Here is a 20,796-nt window from a genome sequence, read left to right on the forward strand (position 1 = left end):
ATTTTGATTTGAAATCCTTGTGGAAGCATTGGAACACAATGATGGTAGATCAGGCTTAAAATGGCTTAGAACATTTCCTTCTCATTATCACCTCATTACGATAGTCAGACTAATAAAGGGATAATGGGGAGAAAATGTTCTAGTCTGGTTACCCTACATTATTTAAAGTGGACTAATGAGAGACTAGGCTGTATTCAAATTTCATTTTGGGAATCCTGAAATTCATTTTGAGGCTTTTCATTGATCCAGCACTGGTACAGCATTAACACTTACTTTACTTGCAGTTTTGTCCATTGAACTTAAGAATTTATTACTCACATGCTAAAATGTTGATATATCTGTTTTTGTGCTTGTTATCTGGATGATTGGAATGTTCCGCAGTGATGTTCATATCGGCAGTGCAACGTTGAACTTCCTAGCCAAGAAACACAAGTGGAGAATATATAACAGTGTAGATATAGACCATATTTCCCATCAAAAAATGAAATGCTTTATAATACTGCCCTGAATTTGTATGTCTTTCCTTGAGAGATCAGGATGCTTTCACGCGTATATGATAGCACCCCGGAGACATGGTAGGAGGAGGATACAAATAGGAAACTGAGGCTCAGATAACTTGGGTGACATACCCATTAAGGCACAGAACCAGAACTAGAACTCTGGTGTCACGTCTCCCAGTTCGGTGCGCTCCACTAGATTTTGTTGGCTCCCTCAAAGCTAACTACAAAGTTGTTTGGAAAATGAAAAAGTGCAGTAACGCTTTCTAAACCAACAAATCTACCACCGGGATTCCAAATTTGTATCAGAACTCTGTTAGCTAACTTGATCAAAAGACCACAGCAGGGTGTCTAACAATCCTGAAATGCTTCTGACTTAGAGCTTACTGATACTGTATGAATTGCTCTGAGTAATTATTTCCTTTCTGTGAATCTCTTCAAAATTTCAATTTCTTACCCAGACCACTTGGAATTAACTCTGCATTTTGAACCCTTTTGGTGACTTAACATCTCACTCAATCACCTTTCCAAGTTATGGAAATGCCATATAATTTCTCCCTAAATGCTTCAAAAATAAAAATGTGGAACCTGACTAATAAGGGAAGTCATTAGTGGTTCACAGCTGCTACAAAATATCGGGAGCAAAGTGACACAAAAAATTATCAAGAGAAATGTACACACAACAGATGTAAGTGAGTTTAGTAGCATGCAGACATTTCACAAAGGAGTTACATAGCAATTATATATTTTTCATAGCATTTACTTCAAAGATTGCAAATCACAACAAAAACAACAAAATGAGGCAGTTTTATATTCACAAAATATTTCCCGGTTTAAATCCCCTCTCATCTCTGAAGAGGAGCTCATTTTAATCAGGGAGATTATAAAGATTTTACAAAAAGGACTGCTATCTCTTTAATGGTACATATGTGTTCATCCTACACCATTTAGAAGCCAGATTGAATTATTTATAATTTAGAACTCCCTAGTTGTCCACAGCAAAGGCTTCTCCAGGCTTTGACTAGACAGTCACACACTTTAAGGAGATTTAATTTAACAGGCCATAACCGCTACCATTAACCTGTAGACTTGGTAACTTGAGCATTCTGGAAAAGTTGATTTTTTTTTAAATGTTAAACTAGTTGATGCTCAGCAATCTGAAGATTCTGGACAGTGAGCCAGGGAATGATTAAAACCGGAGCTCTTTATAAAAAGAGCAACTCCCTTCTCCACAACTCCCTTTACCTCAACCGCTTTGCCCATACAGTGTACTATCAATCAATTAATCAATCGTATTTATTGAGGGCTTACTGTGTGCAGAGCACTGTACTAAGCGCTTACAACTTCAAATCCAGTCAGAAGTGTTCCAATGGACAGGATTAAGAATCAACCAAATGAGGAGTGATGACCGAGGTGAGCATAGAAACCATAGTTATCTCCCTAACCGTCCCCCCTACTCTCTCCTGAGCTGAACTGCACTGTGCATTTGTTTCCTAGAGGCTCCAAGAAGTCACAAACTCACTTCCATGAGTGCTCTTTTGGGGCTCCTGAATCTTAACATTTTTAATTCAATCCCTATTTTAAAAATTAAGAACTATGTTTCCAAACACAAGGCTACCTGCCTGACCCTAGAACTGAGTTCGTGCTGAGCCCAAGGTTTGGATCCTGTGCCCCTAAGGCCGGTTTGGGTGACCTTGGAGCCATCAGGAACCTCATCAACATTAATATTTACTAAGCACCTACAGTGTGCAGAGCACTGAACTAGTTGCTTGGGAAACTACAGTAAAAGTTGAAGACACAGTTCCTGCCCTTGAGGAGCTTACAATATAATGTGGGAGACAAACAGACATAAACTGTACACATACAATAGGAACAAGAGCAAAAACACAACTACAATGGATAAAAATAAAAGTAAGCAAAAATACATAAATAGTTGGAATGAATAAACAGACTTGCAAATTAAAACTAAGGATGGCCATGGCGTGATGTGATCGGGAGGGATTGGTGGAAGAATGCCTCCTGGAGGAGGCTTTTTAGGAGGGCTTTAAAGGTGGGGAGGGACAAGCTTTGGGCGACTAGAGGGCAGAGGGAGTTCCAGGAGGATAAATGGCATGTACAGTGGGCCAGATGTGAAAGTTGAGGGCAATGCACTTTTTGGAGGTTAGTTTGGGAGGAGCAAAGAGTATGAGCTCAAGGGGTGGTAGGAGAAGAGGGGAAAGGTAAGGAGGAGAGAACTGGTGGGCAGCCTTGAACCCAATGGTTAGGAGTTTTTATTGGATGTGAGGAGAAATGGCTAACTGGGGAGAAAGGAGTAATGTGTTTTCAATGGTGCTTTAGGAAGATGAGCTCAGGTAGATTTTAGCCACGCTTCAACACACCTTTCACCCCATCATTGCAGACTGAAGGGTGAGAAGGTGTGACACCAAGGCTGGAAGGCTAATGTGCATGCTTGGCATTTCCAAGTACATCTGGGTGCTCCCTTGGGGTGCTGTAGCTACAAATTCCAGCGGCAGGGTCATCCTAAGGGAGGTTTTGGGGCCTGGAGCAGAGAACCTGGGGAGGTACCCTGCCAGGGTTGGGTTGAAAAATCATAAATTCTGCTCATAAATCATTGATCTGCCTCTTCTTCCCTGGACTAATCCTTTGCATCTACTTCCCCATCCTCTCTCAGCAGGACTCCAGACATTCCAGGGCCCTGTGCTTTAGCTGACACCCCACCCCACCCCTCCCAGTGAATGGGACATTACAGAGCCGTCACTGTACGGAAGATCAGCAGAGGGCAGGGGTTGGAGTGAGGGGTGGGGAGGGATCGGGGGGAATGACTGTTGTCTGGGGTGTTGGTAACTTGGATTTTTCAGTTGCTTCTCCTGCCACTTGCCCAGCAGTGGTGGGCAGTCTCCCAAATCCTGATTGCTGGGAGGGCAGGGCTCGTTAGGGCCTGAGGTGGCTCAAAAGCCCATCCGGACAATCCCACATGTGCAAATACACTGCTCATGTGTGATGGCACCACTGGGAAGAGAGGCCGGGGCAGTTCAAGCCCCATACAAACCCACTTTTGATTTGGCATGGCATGGGCCAGACCCAGATGCCATGACTTGGGGATCCTCTTGAGTAGTTGCCACCTGTGCATGGCTCTATCAGGCCATTCCTCATCAGTGAAAGCCAGTCCCTGTTCATATGTGTTTCCTCCTACTTAGATCATCATAGACCAGTAAGATGTAGAGCTTTGTATTAGTTCTTATCTGACATTTGTGACTCCAGGCCTTCTTATGTGATTAGATATACCATTCTGTGGTCCCAATTTAGAGTTTTGCCTTTTCTTTCTCTAGGAAGAGAGAGCTATCATTCTAAATTTCCCCTGCAACAGTTAGAATCTTCAGAAGGGTATGGGTGACAGATTTTAACTAGCCTATTATTCTTTACTTGGATTTGTTTTTAGATTAGTTCCAAGTGGTCCGTTCAATGGGGACCTTTTCATGACCATGACTTTTCACAAAACAATGTCATCTGAGAATATACACTGTTCCATGTGTTTAAAGCTTCATTCTTTTGTATTTTCATCAATATTGGTAACTCAACCAGTGTACTTTGCTCAGTCACTGGCTATGCTGAAGATGTTAAATTCTTTTCTTTTCAGGCTAATTTAGCTTTCAATTATATTGTCCATATTAAAGTTAAGTGGGATGCTACTTCTAGATTTAATGGATCATTTTCACTTCTTTTATGAAACAGGCTTGAGAAGAGTTTTACTTTAAGAGCTTTGTATAAAACTTATGAATAAAATCAAATTTGTACATGTGGCAAAAGGCCTAATGACCCATAGGGTTTATTTTATATCTAGTTTTCCTTCAGTGGTTAAAAAGATAGAAACCAGTCTCTTACACTGATAAAATGAACACTTGTCTCCTGTTATGCTGGGAAAGTTGCAACTCTACTACTATGGTGTAGGGCATATGTTGGATGGGAATAATGACAAACCAATAAAATAAGGGGATTTAATACAGATTATCCTCTATTGTGAAGGATATGGGCATGTAAATTCAGCTCAGCAGGATGGTACAACTATGTTCTAATACAGAATAATAATACTCCCCTTCCCGCCCCAGAAATCTCTGTAGCAAAATATGGGTGAACCAAGCACAAAGGTTTCAGGAGTTTATTTAAAAAACAGCCCTTAATTTTGTAAAAGTTCTAAAGGCACGTAAATGAAGACCACTACCGGGACTCATCTCCATTGGTAACTATGTCCTGGAAATGCCATTTGGCTGATCTCATAGCCTACTTTTACTCTTTATCCCTCACTTAAAAAATCGTAGTGCTCAATTTGCTGACTGCTGATGATTTCTGGGAGAGTGGTAAAATCCCAAACAGCATAAGAAATAGACACAGCAAGTCATATTACTGAAAAGAGTGGGGGCCTAAATGTTGCATATGGTACACTCATTGGATATTGTGTCTATTTGGTCTAAATCATGTATTATGCATAAGCCATTTTGGGCTGAGTTGATAGGATATCTCAGTTCTGAGATATTATTTTGGGTTCATGGTACTTTTGTCTGGTGCCCTTCCCTCACTCCCCCAAACCTTTCTGGAGTGGTGTTTTTTGTCTCCTCCCTCTTTACCATTTTGTCATTCCAAATCGTCTAGTCAAAAGACTATAGTTTAGTCTGTGGATCTAAATCCATAACAAAACTGAGGAGATGTCTGCATTGATTTACACTGGTATTTGAGATGGTTAATCCAATTTCTGGTTATTCTAACTAGGATTCTTGGACCGATTCAATGGCTCCATTTCACTTTTCAAAATATGTGAAAGGCAGAGACAAAGAATAATCATATAGAATATTAAATCTGATTTTATTAAAGCCCTGGATTTGCCCTAAGCCTTTATGTCATCTGTAATTCTGTGCAACACCATTTAGCTCATTTTGATGCTAATTATTCTAACATCTACTAATGCTATTGCCATCATACCTGGCATTTCAAATTTGATCTGATTTTAAAAGATTTAAAAAAGCTTACCAGTGACATTGTCAAGTGGAAAGTGTTTAGTAAACAACCTGGTTCAGTACATGAAATCTTAAAACTATTTTCAGATCTCTTTGAACTTCATTGTCCTGATGGAATGAAAATCTACCTTTAAGGGTTTTTCCAATGATCAGCATGCAGATAGAGTGCTTGCAAAATTTGGGGGTTTTCAAACCAAAACTAGAATTAAATGTTAGTCCAATAGCCCTTCCCCAAGAATGTATCTCAGTTAAGCTGGCTTGACAAACCACGTTAATAACCGATTTGACGTGCAATACTAGACAAAAACATCTGAAAGAAGCATTCATGTGCTCAATTCCTCCATTAGTGTATGTACGTGCAGTTCTCGTCAGAGACATATAGAATAGCACTTGGATGGATGAAAACTCTTAGGCAGTAGTATGCCTGGTATTTTGTGTCCTTCGCATATTTCTGGTTCTTTTCCTCTCGCTTTGCCCCCACAGTACAAAAAGGTAGGAGTGGGGAGGCTGTGTTCCTCTTCATCTTTCAGCCAACTCTCTGGGATAGGAGAAGCCACTCTGACCAGAATAGTCCCAGCATGTGCTCTCTCTCCTTTCCATTTTGACCCTACTGCCCAGCTGGGCTGCCACAGTCTTCTGGGAGAGGGCAGTGGAAAAGGCAATGTGGATGATGGTAGAGAATGGCACTTTCACTTCCTCAGGAGCAAATCCCTCTATGCCTCATGCAAACATTTGGCTTCTCCATAGCAACAAGGGAGGGTCATCTCTTTACACCTCCAAGGGCATTACACCCATTGCAAATGTATTAATCACAATACGCTTGAGGCCGCTCTACTTTCCGGGCAAATATAATGAAGGCAGCCTATGCTTTTTGAATAGATGCAGATTATGGTTTAATATAAAAATGAGTTGCATTTTATTTCACTTTTCACATTTGCAGAAGACCAGTGTTACAAAACACATCGCCAATTGATCACTACATTTATTTATTTATTACTAATATTTGTTGAGCGCCCACTCTGTGAATAGCACTGTACTACGCACTGTACTTTTTATACAAAAAGCATATAAATTGAAGGCAGTTCCTACCCACAAGGAGTTTACAATCTAGGCGGGTAGACCAATACAGAAAAAACTAACAATTAAACATCAAAACTAACCCTTTCCCCTCCCCTCCCCATCCCCACTCCAGTAACAGCACAGTCCCCAATGTTCTAAATATTTACAGAGGTATTGAGATATCAACCTGTTGACAAAGTAATGACAGACATTTTGTCTCCTCTCTGTCTACAAGGTAGTTGTGGCAATTTTATTTTTCACCTGGTTACATCTTTAGATAACAACTCAATACAGACTCTAAACTCACTCACAAGATCCAGGGCTTAAATTACGTCTGAGCTAAAAGACCAGAGAGAAGCTCTTGGCTCAGCTATCACAAGGGAAAGAGAGAGAGAGATCCCAGGACATATAAACAGAACGACAAAAAAGTCACATTAAAATCTCAATTCCATCTTTTCAGTAGTTTTCAATTTGCAAGGCAATAACAATCCATACCTCTTTCTATATAAATATGGTGCATCATCTTTCTTTAACGCACATTGTATGAGGCAAAAATAGAGAACTCGCTACATAGCCGCCCAATTGATCTGAACAAATTAAACATAACAACCCCCTTCCACAGATTTTACGCAAATACAGAATTTGGGCCTAACTATTTCCGGTCCATCAAAATGTACAATAAGCTTTTTGAAATTATACTTGGTGCAGGCAATATGAAACTGAGACCTCAGCACTCTACAATGTCATCTTCAGCACGACCGTCCTTTTTTCCTCTGAATGTGGAGCAATCTATATACAGTGGTCCACCTCCATCCAAGTGGCTCCTATAAGTCAAGGGCAACTCTGGTCTGCTGTGTTCTCTACAAAGTAATTGGAACCATATAGCTCTTAGTAAATTACCATTGGCAGGGCTCAGCTGGATAGAGCTTCAATTTCCCTCATTTAAGATGATTTACTGCTCATAGTTTAACACAACCACGGATAATTAGAGAGGATCCCCGAAAGATCTGGTCATGGAAGGATGGACCATTAACAACCTTTTTTTTTTAGCTCCTTTAATTCTTAAATCTTCGTTCCTTCTAAACTTATCTGTATGTTTGTCTTCACTGTAGCACTTGGCTGTCTACTCCTGAGAGAGAATGGAAACAATTACACCCTTGGAAGCATTGTGTATTATAGTAACGTGGAGGCAGTAAATCCCTAGAACTACAACAAATTCTTCTAAAATAATTGGCAACTTGGGGAAATATGGAAAATGCAGGGCACTCCCTTAGCCTCAAATAGCTCTTTAGAAATGAGAGAGAAGGTGAACAGTCTGCTCAGTCCTCAGACTGATACACAGCAGCCATGAGAACAGAATCATTGTTTGAACATTTTATCCTCAGTTAGGGATCGATGCTCTTTCCAGAGATTTTATAATTTGTTGGGGGTAGGACACTGCTAGTTTATAATGGCACCAGGAATTTATGTGACTAGGAGAATTGCTTTTTTTTTCTGTTTTGCCTATACCCGACAACTCAAATTGCCAATGAATCATTATTCTCATTCTTCTTCAGGCAGGGGAGGCCTGCCTGGCAATATCCTATTTACCTATCAAGGGTTCTCCCCTTTCCAGGAAGAGCCAAAGCATTAGATCTGGCAAGTTGAGCTTCAAGGTAACTCAAACCCAAATATAACATTCCGTGATAAAAATTCATAGGGTGATTCTTGGGAGAATTTCCCATTGTCATCACCTCTTTTAAAAAGCCAAAGCTTTTCTAGGTATCAGGTCTCTAGGGGCTTAAAGTAAAACAATACTATTTGTCCAATTTAGCAGATCCTGGAATCCCTACCCTATAGTCTTGGGAAAAGAACATCTTTAAAAAAAAACAAACCCACTTCCCTTCAGTCTGAAGTTCAAAGTTCAAGCTGTCATTTGCACCAATCTATTCCAGGATTAGACACAATGATGCATGGAAAAAAACTGTTTGCAAAAACATTTTCCAGGGTACTTGTTTCCCCAGTTATTTTGATGAACATGTGTTCCTCGGCATCATGTAAAATAAAACTATTAGGAAAATGGGAATAATTCACCCATAGATGCCATTCATAGAGAAGCAGCATGGCTCAGTGGAAAGAGCATGGGCTTGGGAGTCAGAGGTCATGGGTTCTAATCCCGGCTCCACCACATGTCTGCTGTGTGACCTTGGGCAAGTCACTTAATTTCTCTGAGCCTCAGTTACCTCATCTGTAAAATGAGGATTAAGACTGTGAGCCCCCTGTGTGACAACCTGATTACCTTTTATCCCCCAGCGCTTAGAACAGTGCTTCGCACATAAGTGCTTAACAAATGCCATCATCATCATCATCTAAGAATGAGTACCTGAAGAATGTAAGATTTAAATCTATGGAGTTACCACATCTTGAAACTAAAGATACTAAAAAGCTTGTTACCTGAGCACACTCCTTGATCCAGGTTTCCATTTGGGGATCACACTCTTAAGGACTTAACAGACTTAATACCTCATTTAAAATGCAGTGGTGTGATCCTATTTCTTAGAAAATGCATCTCATTCCTATTTCATAGAAGATGCACAATTATTTAAGATTATCCTAAATTGTTAAGTATTCAGGTAATTGGCTCATTCAATAATTTTCCTCAGCGAAAGGGACTTCAGTTATTCAATTTAGGATTCTCTGCTGAGAGTAGACTATGAGGCAGAATATGGAGGTGCACTGCATCCTTGATAATGAGGTTTAATCAAAGCAGCCCTTTTTCATTTCCTCTCTCAAGTTCTTTCACAAGCTTCAGTAGCCATAAGGAAGATTTTTCAGGCAGGAATGGTTGTTAGTAAAATTAATGACCAAGGGAGACCCATGGAATCACCCAGTTTAGCTTTAGCTACATCTTCATGATTGGGTGACAAGTGATCGATCTATCCAAATCCACATTCTACCTTTTGGAACAATTCCTCTTACTCTTACCGGTATATAGCAGTGGCGTGCAGTAGATTTTAAAGTCATGCAGTAAAAACAGTGTACTATAACAACACAAAGTAACGTACCACAAAAAAAAAACAAAAAACAAAAAAACCCCAAACAAATATAGCCTACACCAGAAGTTTTCCTGGTATCATCCATTAGTAGGGAATTAAAACAGGACAGCAATTGGAACAACCATCATCACTGTTGTTGATCTAAATACAATGAGTGTGGCTGCTGATTTCTATTTTCATTCCCTACTAAGAACATAAACAATGTCATTTCTGAGTCAAAACACACTGCTCCACCCAGCTCAGAATTCTTCCTCCAATAGTGATAACAGGATAACTGGAGGAACTGTGTCATGGTTGCCCTTCTTGACATTCTTCCCGTGACTAAGGATGTACCAACAGACACCCCAAACTTTTCCCTTCCTACACCTGAATCTTTACTTCTAGTCACCTATTTCGGAGCACTTTTCCACGAATTATCCAAACCCTTCTAGAACCTATTGATTTTTCGGCTTGCACAACCTCCAGTGGGAAACAAACTCCACGTTACTATGCTATTTGAAGACATGTTTCTCCTGTTTACTTTGACCCTACCACACCAAGCTTCAGTGGGTGTCCCTTCATCCTGGTGCTGCAGGATTTAAGAACAATTCCATGATCATCCTCTCCACAGCCATCATAATTCTCAATCATGGCCCCTCTTGGCCTGCCCATATCTTTACAGACTGAAGAATGTTAAGTCTTTCAGTCTACCCTCAAAAGGAACTTTCTCCATTCCCCCAGTCATACTTACTGCCCTTTCTCTATACAAAACCAATACCCTCATTAGACCTCACCCCACCCAGAAGCTCTGCAGCACCAGGCTCATCTCATTCTCTGTATCCCCATTCCAGTGTAGATTCTGCATATACACTAAGCTTAGGTTTACACAGCCTGACTTAAACTGTATTTCTAGGTGTGGCTTTGATGTCACACAATCAACAAGACAGGGTTGGAAGCATCAAAAAAGCATGCTGCGCTCACATGGCATGACATGAGATTAGATGGCATACTCACACTGCCTCGGCCCAAAGAAATTAAGCATAATGAACGCACATTATAATAAAATAAATAGACACTTATTATTCAATGTTTTTGCCACATATTCGATTTCAGGTTGCATGCTCTGACCACACGCCTCTGGTATATAGTTCCTTTGCTCTTCCTCAGGGTTCAATTTGTTTGTGCCTCTTTTTATCCTTGCTAGGCAGAGGAATACTTTCACCTGCTCCCAAGAATAATAATTAAAACTGAAAAGATCTTTCAAAAGGAGAGGTTATGGCACAAAGACAAACCTATCCAAGTCCTACCTATTTATTTATATGGTGCCCCAAAATTATCCGAATGAACAAAGTGTTTTGCTGCTAAAATAGGGGAAGAAATCTAAAACTGAAGAGAAGTGGTTTTGATGCAGGAAAGCCCATTTTAAGTCAAATCGAGTTTACAGATGTGTAGCTGATTATTTTGAATAATTAAATGGTGTCAAAACCAGCTGTAATGAATAGCACTGGGGTCTCAATTCATAAATAATTGAGAAGATGGAGGCGCATTTGATCATCTTGATCAAATTCTGCTCTCTGGAGGATAAATGTTTGTCCTGAATACCATCAACATTGTTAAATGCCTCAATATTCCTGCTCAGTCATCCAGCCTCCAGTCAATTGAACTAAATCACTTTTACCACCTCACACATTCACTGTCCTCATAAATACAAAATGTTTAAGACAAACTATGTTCTGTGTGTCAATTCTTCAATTCTAACCAAACAGTAACATTAAATACATTGAACTCTTGTTTATATTCCAGAAAAGTGCATATGCAGTCCCAAGAAACAGATTTTTAAATTGTAAAATCAGACCTTCTCCCCACAATTTTGTTTTGCTGTGCTTAAAGACATAGTACCAAATCAATGCTAATGTTATAATTAAGACTGTTCTTAAATCACCAGATATGCCAAACTGAAAATCGACTTAACAGCCCATTTGTATTCTTCACTTTGGTGCCTGGAGAATGTTCTAAATTCCAGCACCTTATTTAAGAATAGAACAATTAGTTTAATAAGTATTTTTTTCCAGCCCATAATTTTAAAATTGGAATATGACTAAAACCTGGTAGATTTCTCAATAATCACCGTCGCCTTGTTTCCACTAACATACTAGTAATGCAACAAAACAATCACCCTTTGCATTTAAAATGTGTTTTCCCGTTAAGGAGCTCAAAGCACTTTAACTATATGTTCTCTTTTATCCTAATAAATAGCCCCACAATGTAGTTTGTAGGTAACATAGTTTTATTTTAGAGGAGGAATCCTACAAAAGGAGGCTGAAGTGTTTTACACAAGGTCAGAAGGAGACAGGATGCAGAGGGGAACAGAAGATCTCTGATCACACCAGGCAGTCTATTCCCTCTCATTAAGCTTGGACCATTAATTCATAAATCTGTTCCCATGGAGGAATACACCCAAACAGCTGATACCCAGCCAGGCCATTTAAAAAAGGAAACCTATTGTAAGGGTGTACAAAATGGCTTTTTACCTACAAAGATTTATAAGTTTAAATAAATCCCTTTTTAGAAAAAGATTACCCTGGCTTGCCAGCTTTCTCAGTTAGCATTTTTGGGAGTGAACAAGGCTTGGAGCAATAAGAAAAATCAACCACTAGTTTATTTCTAGAAAAAGCTGCTACCTAATTTAAGGTGTTGAAACATACCTCAAAATCTTCAGAGAATCCATGCTGGTTATTAGAATAGAGCTCATTGATATGCTTAACAAACTGTTTGACAGGAATGGCTTCCATGTCATCTGAAAAAAAAAGAAACACATTCAAAATTGCAAAGCAATATTTTTCATGAATTAGTTGAAATTGATAAGGGACCATGTTCTATTGCACAAGCTGTATCTGATTTCTATATGCAGCCTGACCCTTGTATATTTTGCAACAATTTCACCTACGGAAAATCTCAATATGAAATGCACTTCATCTCATGATAAATTTAAAATCGGTATTTGACTGTGTGTGGTCTGAATAACAAATGAATCAAAAATTGAGTGGACTGACAAAGATTGTTCTTCCTGGTCATTCATGACAACTTTTCAAGCTACTGCTTAGATTAAACATTGCATTTAAAAACTGTTCTAATATAAAATGTGTAAACTTTCTAAATCTATCTAGTCATGTTTCTTCTAAAGGCATAGTGTAATAGCATCATTATCTTCATGTGAGATTGGAGCAATTCTGTCTTATTCTGATAACTCTAAAGTTTAAACAGCAATGCTTTGCACATACTTTCTTTTAAACTGTAGTCAGTAATCAATTGCCTTGTATGACAAAAGAACATTTTTGTTACTATCTTATGTTTAGAAATGATTATATACAGCCTAGGTAAGCAATATTTAAAACTCACATTGACTTATGGATCAGTATTTCACACATAAATCTTCATGTCTTTTAAAGTTAACTTATCCACCCTTGCTTAAATTTAGGCTAATACATTATCCCATTTTAATATTTTGAAAAATTCTATAATTCCATTGTTTTGGAAAAATAATTGCTCCCCCCAATATTTTCTTTTAGAAATACTCTGCAGAATTTTGAAGATAAACAACAGACATGACATTTACTTTATTCAGAGTGAAAGATCTTTGGCAAACTAACAAACATCTGAACTGTCACAGATGCTTTTCTTAGCAAAGGGTATGAAGATCTGTATGTGTAAATGAGGTCCTGCTTTGGCACAGATTTTATAGATCCAGTCCTGACAATCTGATTTCTCTACGTTTGATGACAGTTACTATGGGCTATGTCGTTACTCCTCTTCTTTAGATTTGGAGATTGAGACTCTGGGGTGGCTTTATGCATTTATTGACATTTTCAAACTTGAATCATTCTTGAGAGGAAAATATTATCTTTTTATACTTCATTTAAAGAAGGCAACTGTAGTCCCTAATCAGAGGGTTTATCATAGAAATGCTATTTTAATTACTCATGTAGATGTCCTACTGAAGTAGCACTATCCATTTGCTAGATGGCTAATCATTCTAACAAATGAGACTTAAAATTTTCAACATATTTACAAATATTTTAACATTTAAAAAAATGAATAGTCAGTTAACATTTAAAAAATCATGGCTAAAAAACAGATGTTATGAGAAGGAATGGAACAAGTCAGTAACATTTCCCTAACAAAATGACTTCTTTAAATATCCTTGTAGAGTTTAGAAGAGATAGTCTGCAACAATGATCATCAAAAATTAGACTTTTCTCAGGAAACTGGCCCCAAATCATACTCAGAAATACATTAAGGTGACTGACACCTCTAAGGTTTTGCTTGATAGGTGATGTGGTATAACATTCTAATGCATTTTGTACCATGGAACCAACAGACATCACATTTCAGAGAAGGAATGATAGAAAGATATGGATGATACAACATAGCACATTGAAATTGCTTCTTAAAGAAGGAAATTTTCAAATGTGATCAAGACAAGGATTTCAGTCAACTCTCACAGGACAACAAAAAGAATTTAAAAGCTTCTGTTTCCTAAACCTACATCCAATCTGTTGCTTCTCATAGCTTTTTTTGGAGTCATTCAAAAAAGTGGGTATTTTGCATTTAAGATTTTAATTGAATCAAAGTGAAGGAAACCAAGGAAAATGGCCAGAAAAGGGAAGGTATACTTGCCTTGTGATATTCATGCAAACCTTTCCAAATGGCGTGCAAATTGGCGAATAAATCCCATAAAATAAGGCCAATGCATTTGAAAATGAACTTTAGCCAACACACACTTTTGATACCATAGTAAACAGAAACAAACCTAATTTGTATACAATTAAAAAGCACATGTAGTGTGGCTCCATTTATATTAAGTAGAGATTTTCCAGAAGACTAGGATCAGTCCGTGGCTCTATACAGACCAGGTTGTACAGGGCCCAAAATAAAAGTGAGCCAGGCTGGGTTGGACCAGGTAATTCCAGCTTTCAGGAATCAAGTACAAGGACTGGTTTAGGGGCGAAAGAAAAGGGCCTATGCTTCATTCCTGGTAAGAGAAGTTTTATGATTTGCTCTATAGGAACACAAACCACTTCAGAGTGGTGTTAACTCTCTTTAAGGAAGGCCAGATACAATCCAAAGGGACCATTTTTCCCAACCAGACTAAATAAGGACACAAAGAGTCTAACCTGAAAAAAATATATTTTACTTATCATCTGTTTAAAAATTTATCTTTGTTAAAATGAATTCAAATGAATCAAATTGTGTATACTTTAAATCTACTTCAGCATCTACCATATGACATCCATATATGAATTTACAAAAAGGGTTAGTTTGGTTTTTAATTTGGGGTTATAGCTTAGAGTTCTGTTTTTGAAAACCACTCCAACAAAAAAGTTTGGATTTACAATCTCAACAAGAATTATTTTAGGTCACACTTATGTTGGGACTTGAAAGTAATTTTTGGTTCTGGATCACTGAGAAACCTCAGCAACATAGGAAAGGTGAATGACTACACAAATCCCTGACAAAGGAACAGATCAAAGCAGAAAGATACAAAGGTAAAATGGATCCAACAATGATCACCTGAGAGTAATGCAGTTTAGGAAACAAGAAAACAATATAGTATCTACCCTATAAATGCAGAGAAAAATGTGTTTTTCAGTCTTATGAATAGTCTCCATATTAACTCAGAAGCACAATGAAATATTCATTGTTTTTGTTTTGTACTTGCATAATATTTGGTACAGTGAAACCACCAACTAAATAACCTGGAATTACTAGCCAGGAGTTCCCATGATTTGAGGTCAAACCTGTTAACTTTGAAACGGCTTTCCTTTCATCTTAATGCAAAGCAAAGCAAATTCTCTTTCTGATATTATCTGCATGTAAATGAGAACAGTGGCAAAGCTTCTCCTCAAAAATCTCCAGTGGCTACCAATCAACTTGCGCATCAGGCAGAAACTCCTCACCCTCGGCTTCAAGGCTCAAGGCTGCCCATCACCTCACCCCCTCCTACCTCACCTCCCTTCTCTCCTTCTACAGCTCACCCCGCACCCTCTGCTCCTCCGCCACTAATCTCCTCACCGTGCCTCGTTCTCGCCTGTCCCACCATCGACCCCCGGCCCACATCATCCCCCTAGCCTGGAATGCCCTCCCTCTGCCCACCCGCCAAGCTAGCTCTCTTCCTCCCTTCAAGGCCCTACTGAGAGCTCACCTCCTCCAGGAGGCCTTCCCAGACTGAGCCCCCTCCTTCCTCTCCCCCTCCTCCCCCGCCTTACCTCCTTCCCTTCCCCACAGCACCTGTATATATGTATACATGTTTGTACATATTTATTACTCCATTTATTTTACTTGTACATATCTATTCTATTTATTTTATTTTGTTAATATGTTTGGTTTTGTTCTCTGTCTCCCCCTTCTAGACTGTGAGCCCACTGTTGGGTAGGGACTGTCTCTATATGTTGCCAACTTGTGCTTCCCAAACGCTTAGTACAGTGCTCTGCACACAGTAAGCGCTCAATAAATATGATTGATTGATTGATTAATTGAGTCTGTGATAAAATACTATGGATGGCAAACAACTTTCCATCTCTGGATTTGCTTTCTGGAACAAGGAGCAGAGATTCAACTTAAGTTTAATATAGTATTTACTTGAATTTTAAGTTACAACTTTGGGTAATATTTTGACTTTGTGGCAAACAGTCATCTCCTGTAAAAGTAAGTGAATTACCCAAGCGAAAGAATGAGCTAGGGAAAGTAACCAAATTGGGAACAAGAACTTTGCAGTGGTAATTATCTTATAAAGACTCTCCTAAATAGCAACATTACGGTGGGTGAATTTGTCATAAGTTTTAAAAAAAGGCCTGTATACTTATATCAACTATTTTCTTTAAAATGCCTGAGACAGCTGAAGTGAAAAACCTATCAAAGTTTCCATTTCTCTTTTATTTATGCATGGTGATTTTACTATTCTGCAAGAATATTGAGTTTCTGGTGTGTGTAAATGAGGTGTATACATGTAGACAAAAATATATGGCTGTGTAAAAAGAGGATTAAATAACGTGTATGTGATGCACACATTGAACAGAACAGTTTCCTTTTTTAAAAAAAATACAAAAACATACAAAGCATCACTGGTGTTGCAGATGTACCTAGAAAAAATGTGAATAGTGGCCCCCCCCCAGGCAAAACCTGTAGATTAGTTGTTTCCGTAGGATGACGGATCACTTTAGGAGCTGGTAGAACCAGGTTCCACATACTTTGTGAGTCAAGAAATGTTTGTGGAGGCTACTGGTTGAACCCCAGATGAAGAAGTAGTGAGGGATTTTATCCTTAAGTCTCTATACCCCAGACTACCTTCCCTTAATGCACAAATTGATGCCCTCACCATCACTCTCTCTACTGAACTAAACTCACTTACTACCCATCCCCTCGCCGATCTCATACCACTAGCCCTCCCTCATCCCCCATGGCTCCCTCCATTTAACACCCAATCTCCCTCCTACCACTTCTCTTCAAAGTTCTTGAGCAAGTTGCCGCTGCCTCCACTTATCCTCCAATTCTCTCCTTGACCCCCTCCAATTTGGCTTCCTTCCCTTCACTCCACAGAAACTACCCTCTCTAAGGTCACCAATGATCTCCTTGCCATTCTGCTCACTTCGTTCCTAACACCAACCTACTTACTGCACCTCAATCTCATCTCTCTTGCTACCCACCCCTTACACACATCCTCCTTCTGGCCTGGAATCCCTCCCCCTTCATATCTGACACGCGATCACTCTCCCCACCTTCAAAGCCTATTTGTACTCTCTTTAGCACCTAGCAGAGTTTCAGCACACAGTAAGTATTCAGTAAATATGATTTATTGATTATCCCGCAGTGAAAGAGTCTTAGATCCCTTAAGCCTTCCACAGTGGCTGCATCTTCAGGTAGAAGTCATGACATGGGTAATAACTTTTATGATTTTAAGTGCTAAATATTTGGAAAGGAGCAATAGAAGAAAGTTTGTCTTCGGTCATTATTTTAAAAAATAAGCTACTGGGTTGGGATAGGAAGAGAGAACATGTTCTGCAGTCTTAGATCTCCCTGAAACTGTAGATCCTAGGCCACTAATCCTGGAGACTGGCCCCTTTGAGTCCATGTAGAATGCTGGGAAATATCAGTTACCCTGAGACCCAGGAGAAGCCAGTAAGTGAATGGGTTCTGAAGCACCTTATTCATTATTTTTGGGTTATTTTAGGCTTAGTTCACTGTTGGCAGGGAATGTGTCTATCAACTTTGTTATATTTTCACATTGGACTCTACCAAGCACTTAGAACAGTGCTCTGCATACAGTAAATGTTCAATAAATACAATTGATTGATTTATTGATTGGTCATGGTTTGAAAATTTTCCCACGTGGGAGTGTGTCTACCCCTTATTTTAGTTGTGAGCTCCAGGAATATAGAGGCCATGAATGCTAATTTTCACTGTATTTTCACCAGTGCATTGCATAATGCTTGGCACTGCTGTAGAGTACTTTATAAGTGATAATGATGACAACAGTATGTTGTAAAAGTCCCTCATTAGATTGCAAGCTACTCAAGGGCAGGGACCACATCTTCTATTTTCTTTGGATGCTTCCTATGTTGCTGATGCAGTGATCTGGACACATTTAATGCTCACTGAATACTATTGATAATGAAGATAATGATAACTACAGAAAAACACAAATGGATACAAATCCATGACCTGGAAGTTTCATCAAGTCTGCTTAGAGCGGCTTTATTCCACCAGTGTTTGAGATGCCAGAAAGACAGTGAGATCAACTTGAGGGAGACTGAAACCAAGGAGAGATATTCCAGAAGCCACTCTTCAAGCTTTAGGTGAGTTTATCCCAATGTCCTTTTCGATTCCAAGCACACACACAGATATACAGACACACACACATAAGATTGGAGGGTAAAATACTTCAATAAGCTGAACAGCGGCAGTACACAGGATCTGAAAATAAATATGTTTTTCCCTTAAAATAGTTTTAGTGTCCTATAGTAAGTAAATAGGAGCAGGGTCACCAGGAGGGCAGTTAAATTGATTCTTCGAAAAGTGACTGCACTTCTGTAGCAGGATGCAGGTGCCATAGAGTAAGGAGAAGTGCTGAGCTGGGGGGTTGGGGTGGGGTGTTAGGGCAGAGCTGAGCCCCCATGCAGGCATGGTCATATGAGGGCCATGAGTACTGCCAGTAGAGGCACTACTATTTTGATTATTTCCTCCTTGTTTTTTTGCAGATTCTATTACCATCTTCTTTTGCTGGCCTTAAAAGTATGACTTTTGGCCCTTGCTGGGGCTGCTGCAACATAAGCCTGGGCCTAATTTTGCTCTTCCCCATAGAGTTCACCATGAAGAAGGTCCAGGGTTGAAGAGATGAGGGTGCAGAAAATACAAATTCCATGGCTCAGACAGAACTGGTGGTATAGCAGTAGGGCTCAAGTGGAAGGAGATGATGAGAGCAGAGATGGTGTAGACTGGGACAAGATTTGTGAACAGATTACTTAAGAGAGAGTTTGAGACAGGCTCCAGGTGGAGGAGCTGGGACTGGGGAGGTAATAAGATGGAAGGTGATGCCCTGGGGGGAGCTGGACTTTGAACTGGACTTTCACTATGGCTTGGTGTGATGTTATTGCAACAGCCTTACCCAGGAGACCTGAAGATCTGAAGATTGTTTGTGGACCAAGAGCCAAGCTTTGAAGTCCAGCAAAAGAAGATGGATAATAGAAACTGTAAAAAGTGAGTCATATTAATGGAATTAGTCCTACCAGGTGATTAAAAAGGCACTAGTGATATTTAAAATTCAATAATTGCTTAATAAATCTAATAGCCCAACACATATTGAATAAATCAAAACCACACTGGTATCCAAATTTTCTCCAGCTAAAGCTATAAGTCAAAAACATTGTGTCCGAAAACTACAGTTGGTAATAGTTACATTCATTCATTCATTCAATTGTATTTATTGAGCGTTTACTGTGTGCAGAGCACTGTACTAAGCGCTTGGGAAGTACAAGTCAGCAACATATAGAGACGGTCCCTAACCAACAATGGGCTCACAGTCTAGAAGGGGGAGACAGACAACAAAACAAAACATGTAGACAGGTGTTAAAACCGTCAGAAAAAATAGAATTATAGCTATATGCACATCATTAACAAAACAAATATAATAGTAAATATGTACAAGTAAAATGAATAGAGTAATAAATCTGTACAAATATATACAAGTGCTGTGGGGAGGGGAAGGAGGTAGGGCGGGGGGATGGGGAGGAGGAGAGGAAAAAGGGGGCTCAGTCTGGGAAGGCCTCCTGGAAGAGGTGTACTCTCAGTACGGCTTTTAAGGGAGGAAGAGAGCTAGTTTGGCGGATGTGTGGAGGGAGCGCATTCCAGGCCAGGGGAAGGACGTAGGCCAGGGATCGACGGCGGGACAGGTGAGAATGAGGCACAGTGAGGAGCTTAACGGCAGAGGGGTAGAGGGTGCGGGTTGGGCTGTAGAAGGAGAGAAGGGAGGTGAGGTAGGAGGAGGCGAGGTGATGGAGAGCCTTGAAGCTGAGAGTGAGGAGTTTTTGCTTGATTCAAAGGTTGATAGGCAACCACTGGAGATTTTTGAGGAGGGGAATGACATGCCCAGAATGTTTCTGTACAAAGATAGTCCGGGCAGCAGAGTGAAGTATGAACTGAAGGGGGGAGAGATAGGAGGATGGGAGATCAGAAAGGAGGCTGATGCAGTAATCCCTCGGGATAGGATGAGAGATTGAATCAGCAAGGTAGTGGTTTGGATGGAGAGGAAAGGGCAGATCTTGGCGATGTTATGGAGGTGAGACAAGCAGATTTTGGTGACGGATTGGATGTGTGGGGTGAATGAGAGAGCGGAGTCGAGGATGACATCAAGGTTGTGGGCTTGTAGACGGGAAGGATGGTAGTGCCGTCTACAGTGTCGGGAAAGTCAGGGAGAGGAAAGGCTTTGGTAGGGAAGATACGGAGCTCAGTCTTGGACATATTGAGATTTAGATGGCGGGCAGACATCCAGATGGAGATGTCCTGAAGGCAGGAGGAGACATGAGCCTGGAGGGAGGGAGAGACAGCAGGGGCAGAGATGTAGATTTGGGTGTCATCAGCATAGAGATGATAGTTGAAGCTGTGGGAGTGAATGAGTTCACTATCATCATCATCATCATCATCAATCGTATTTATTGAGAGCTT

At 39.8% G+C, this 20,796-nt stretch overlaps 1 protein-coding gene across 2 annotated transcripts in view; it reads right to left on the reverse strand.

Annotated features, from left to right (window-relative positions):
- Nucleotides 1–20,796, reverse strand: part of PTPRG (protein tyrosine phosphatase receptor type G) — a 721,138-nt gene that overhangs the window by 44,927 nt on the left and 655,415 nt on the right. For both annotated transcript variants that reach the window (XM_038771845.1, XM_038771844.1), the window contains exons 15-16: nucleotides 12,285–12,376; nucleotides 319–415 (exon numbers count right to left, since the gene is read on the reverse strand). In XM_038771845.1, the coding sequence (XP_038627773.1) occupies nucleotides 319–415; nucleotides 12,285–12,376 (189 nt within the window). The remainder of the gene's footprint in view (nucleotides 1–318; nucleotides 416–12,284; nucleotides 12,377–20,796) is intronic.

This window comes from Tachyglossus aculeatus, chromosome X1 (assembly GCF_015852505.1).
Source record: "Tachyglossus aculeatus isolate mTacAcu1 chromosome X1, mTacAcu1.pri, whole genome shotgun sequence".
NCBI classification, from domain to species: Eukaryota; Metazoa; Chordata; class Mammalia; order Monotremata; family Tachyglossidae; genus Tachyglossus; species Tachyglossus aculeatus.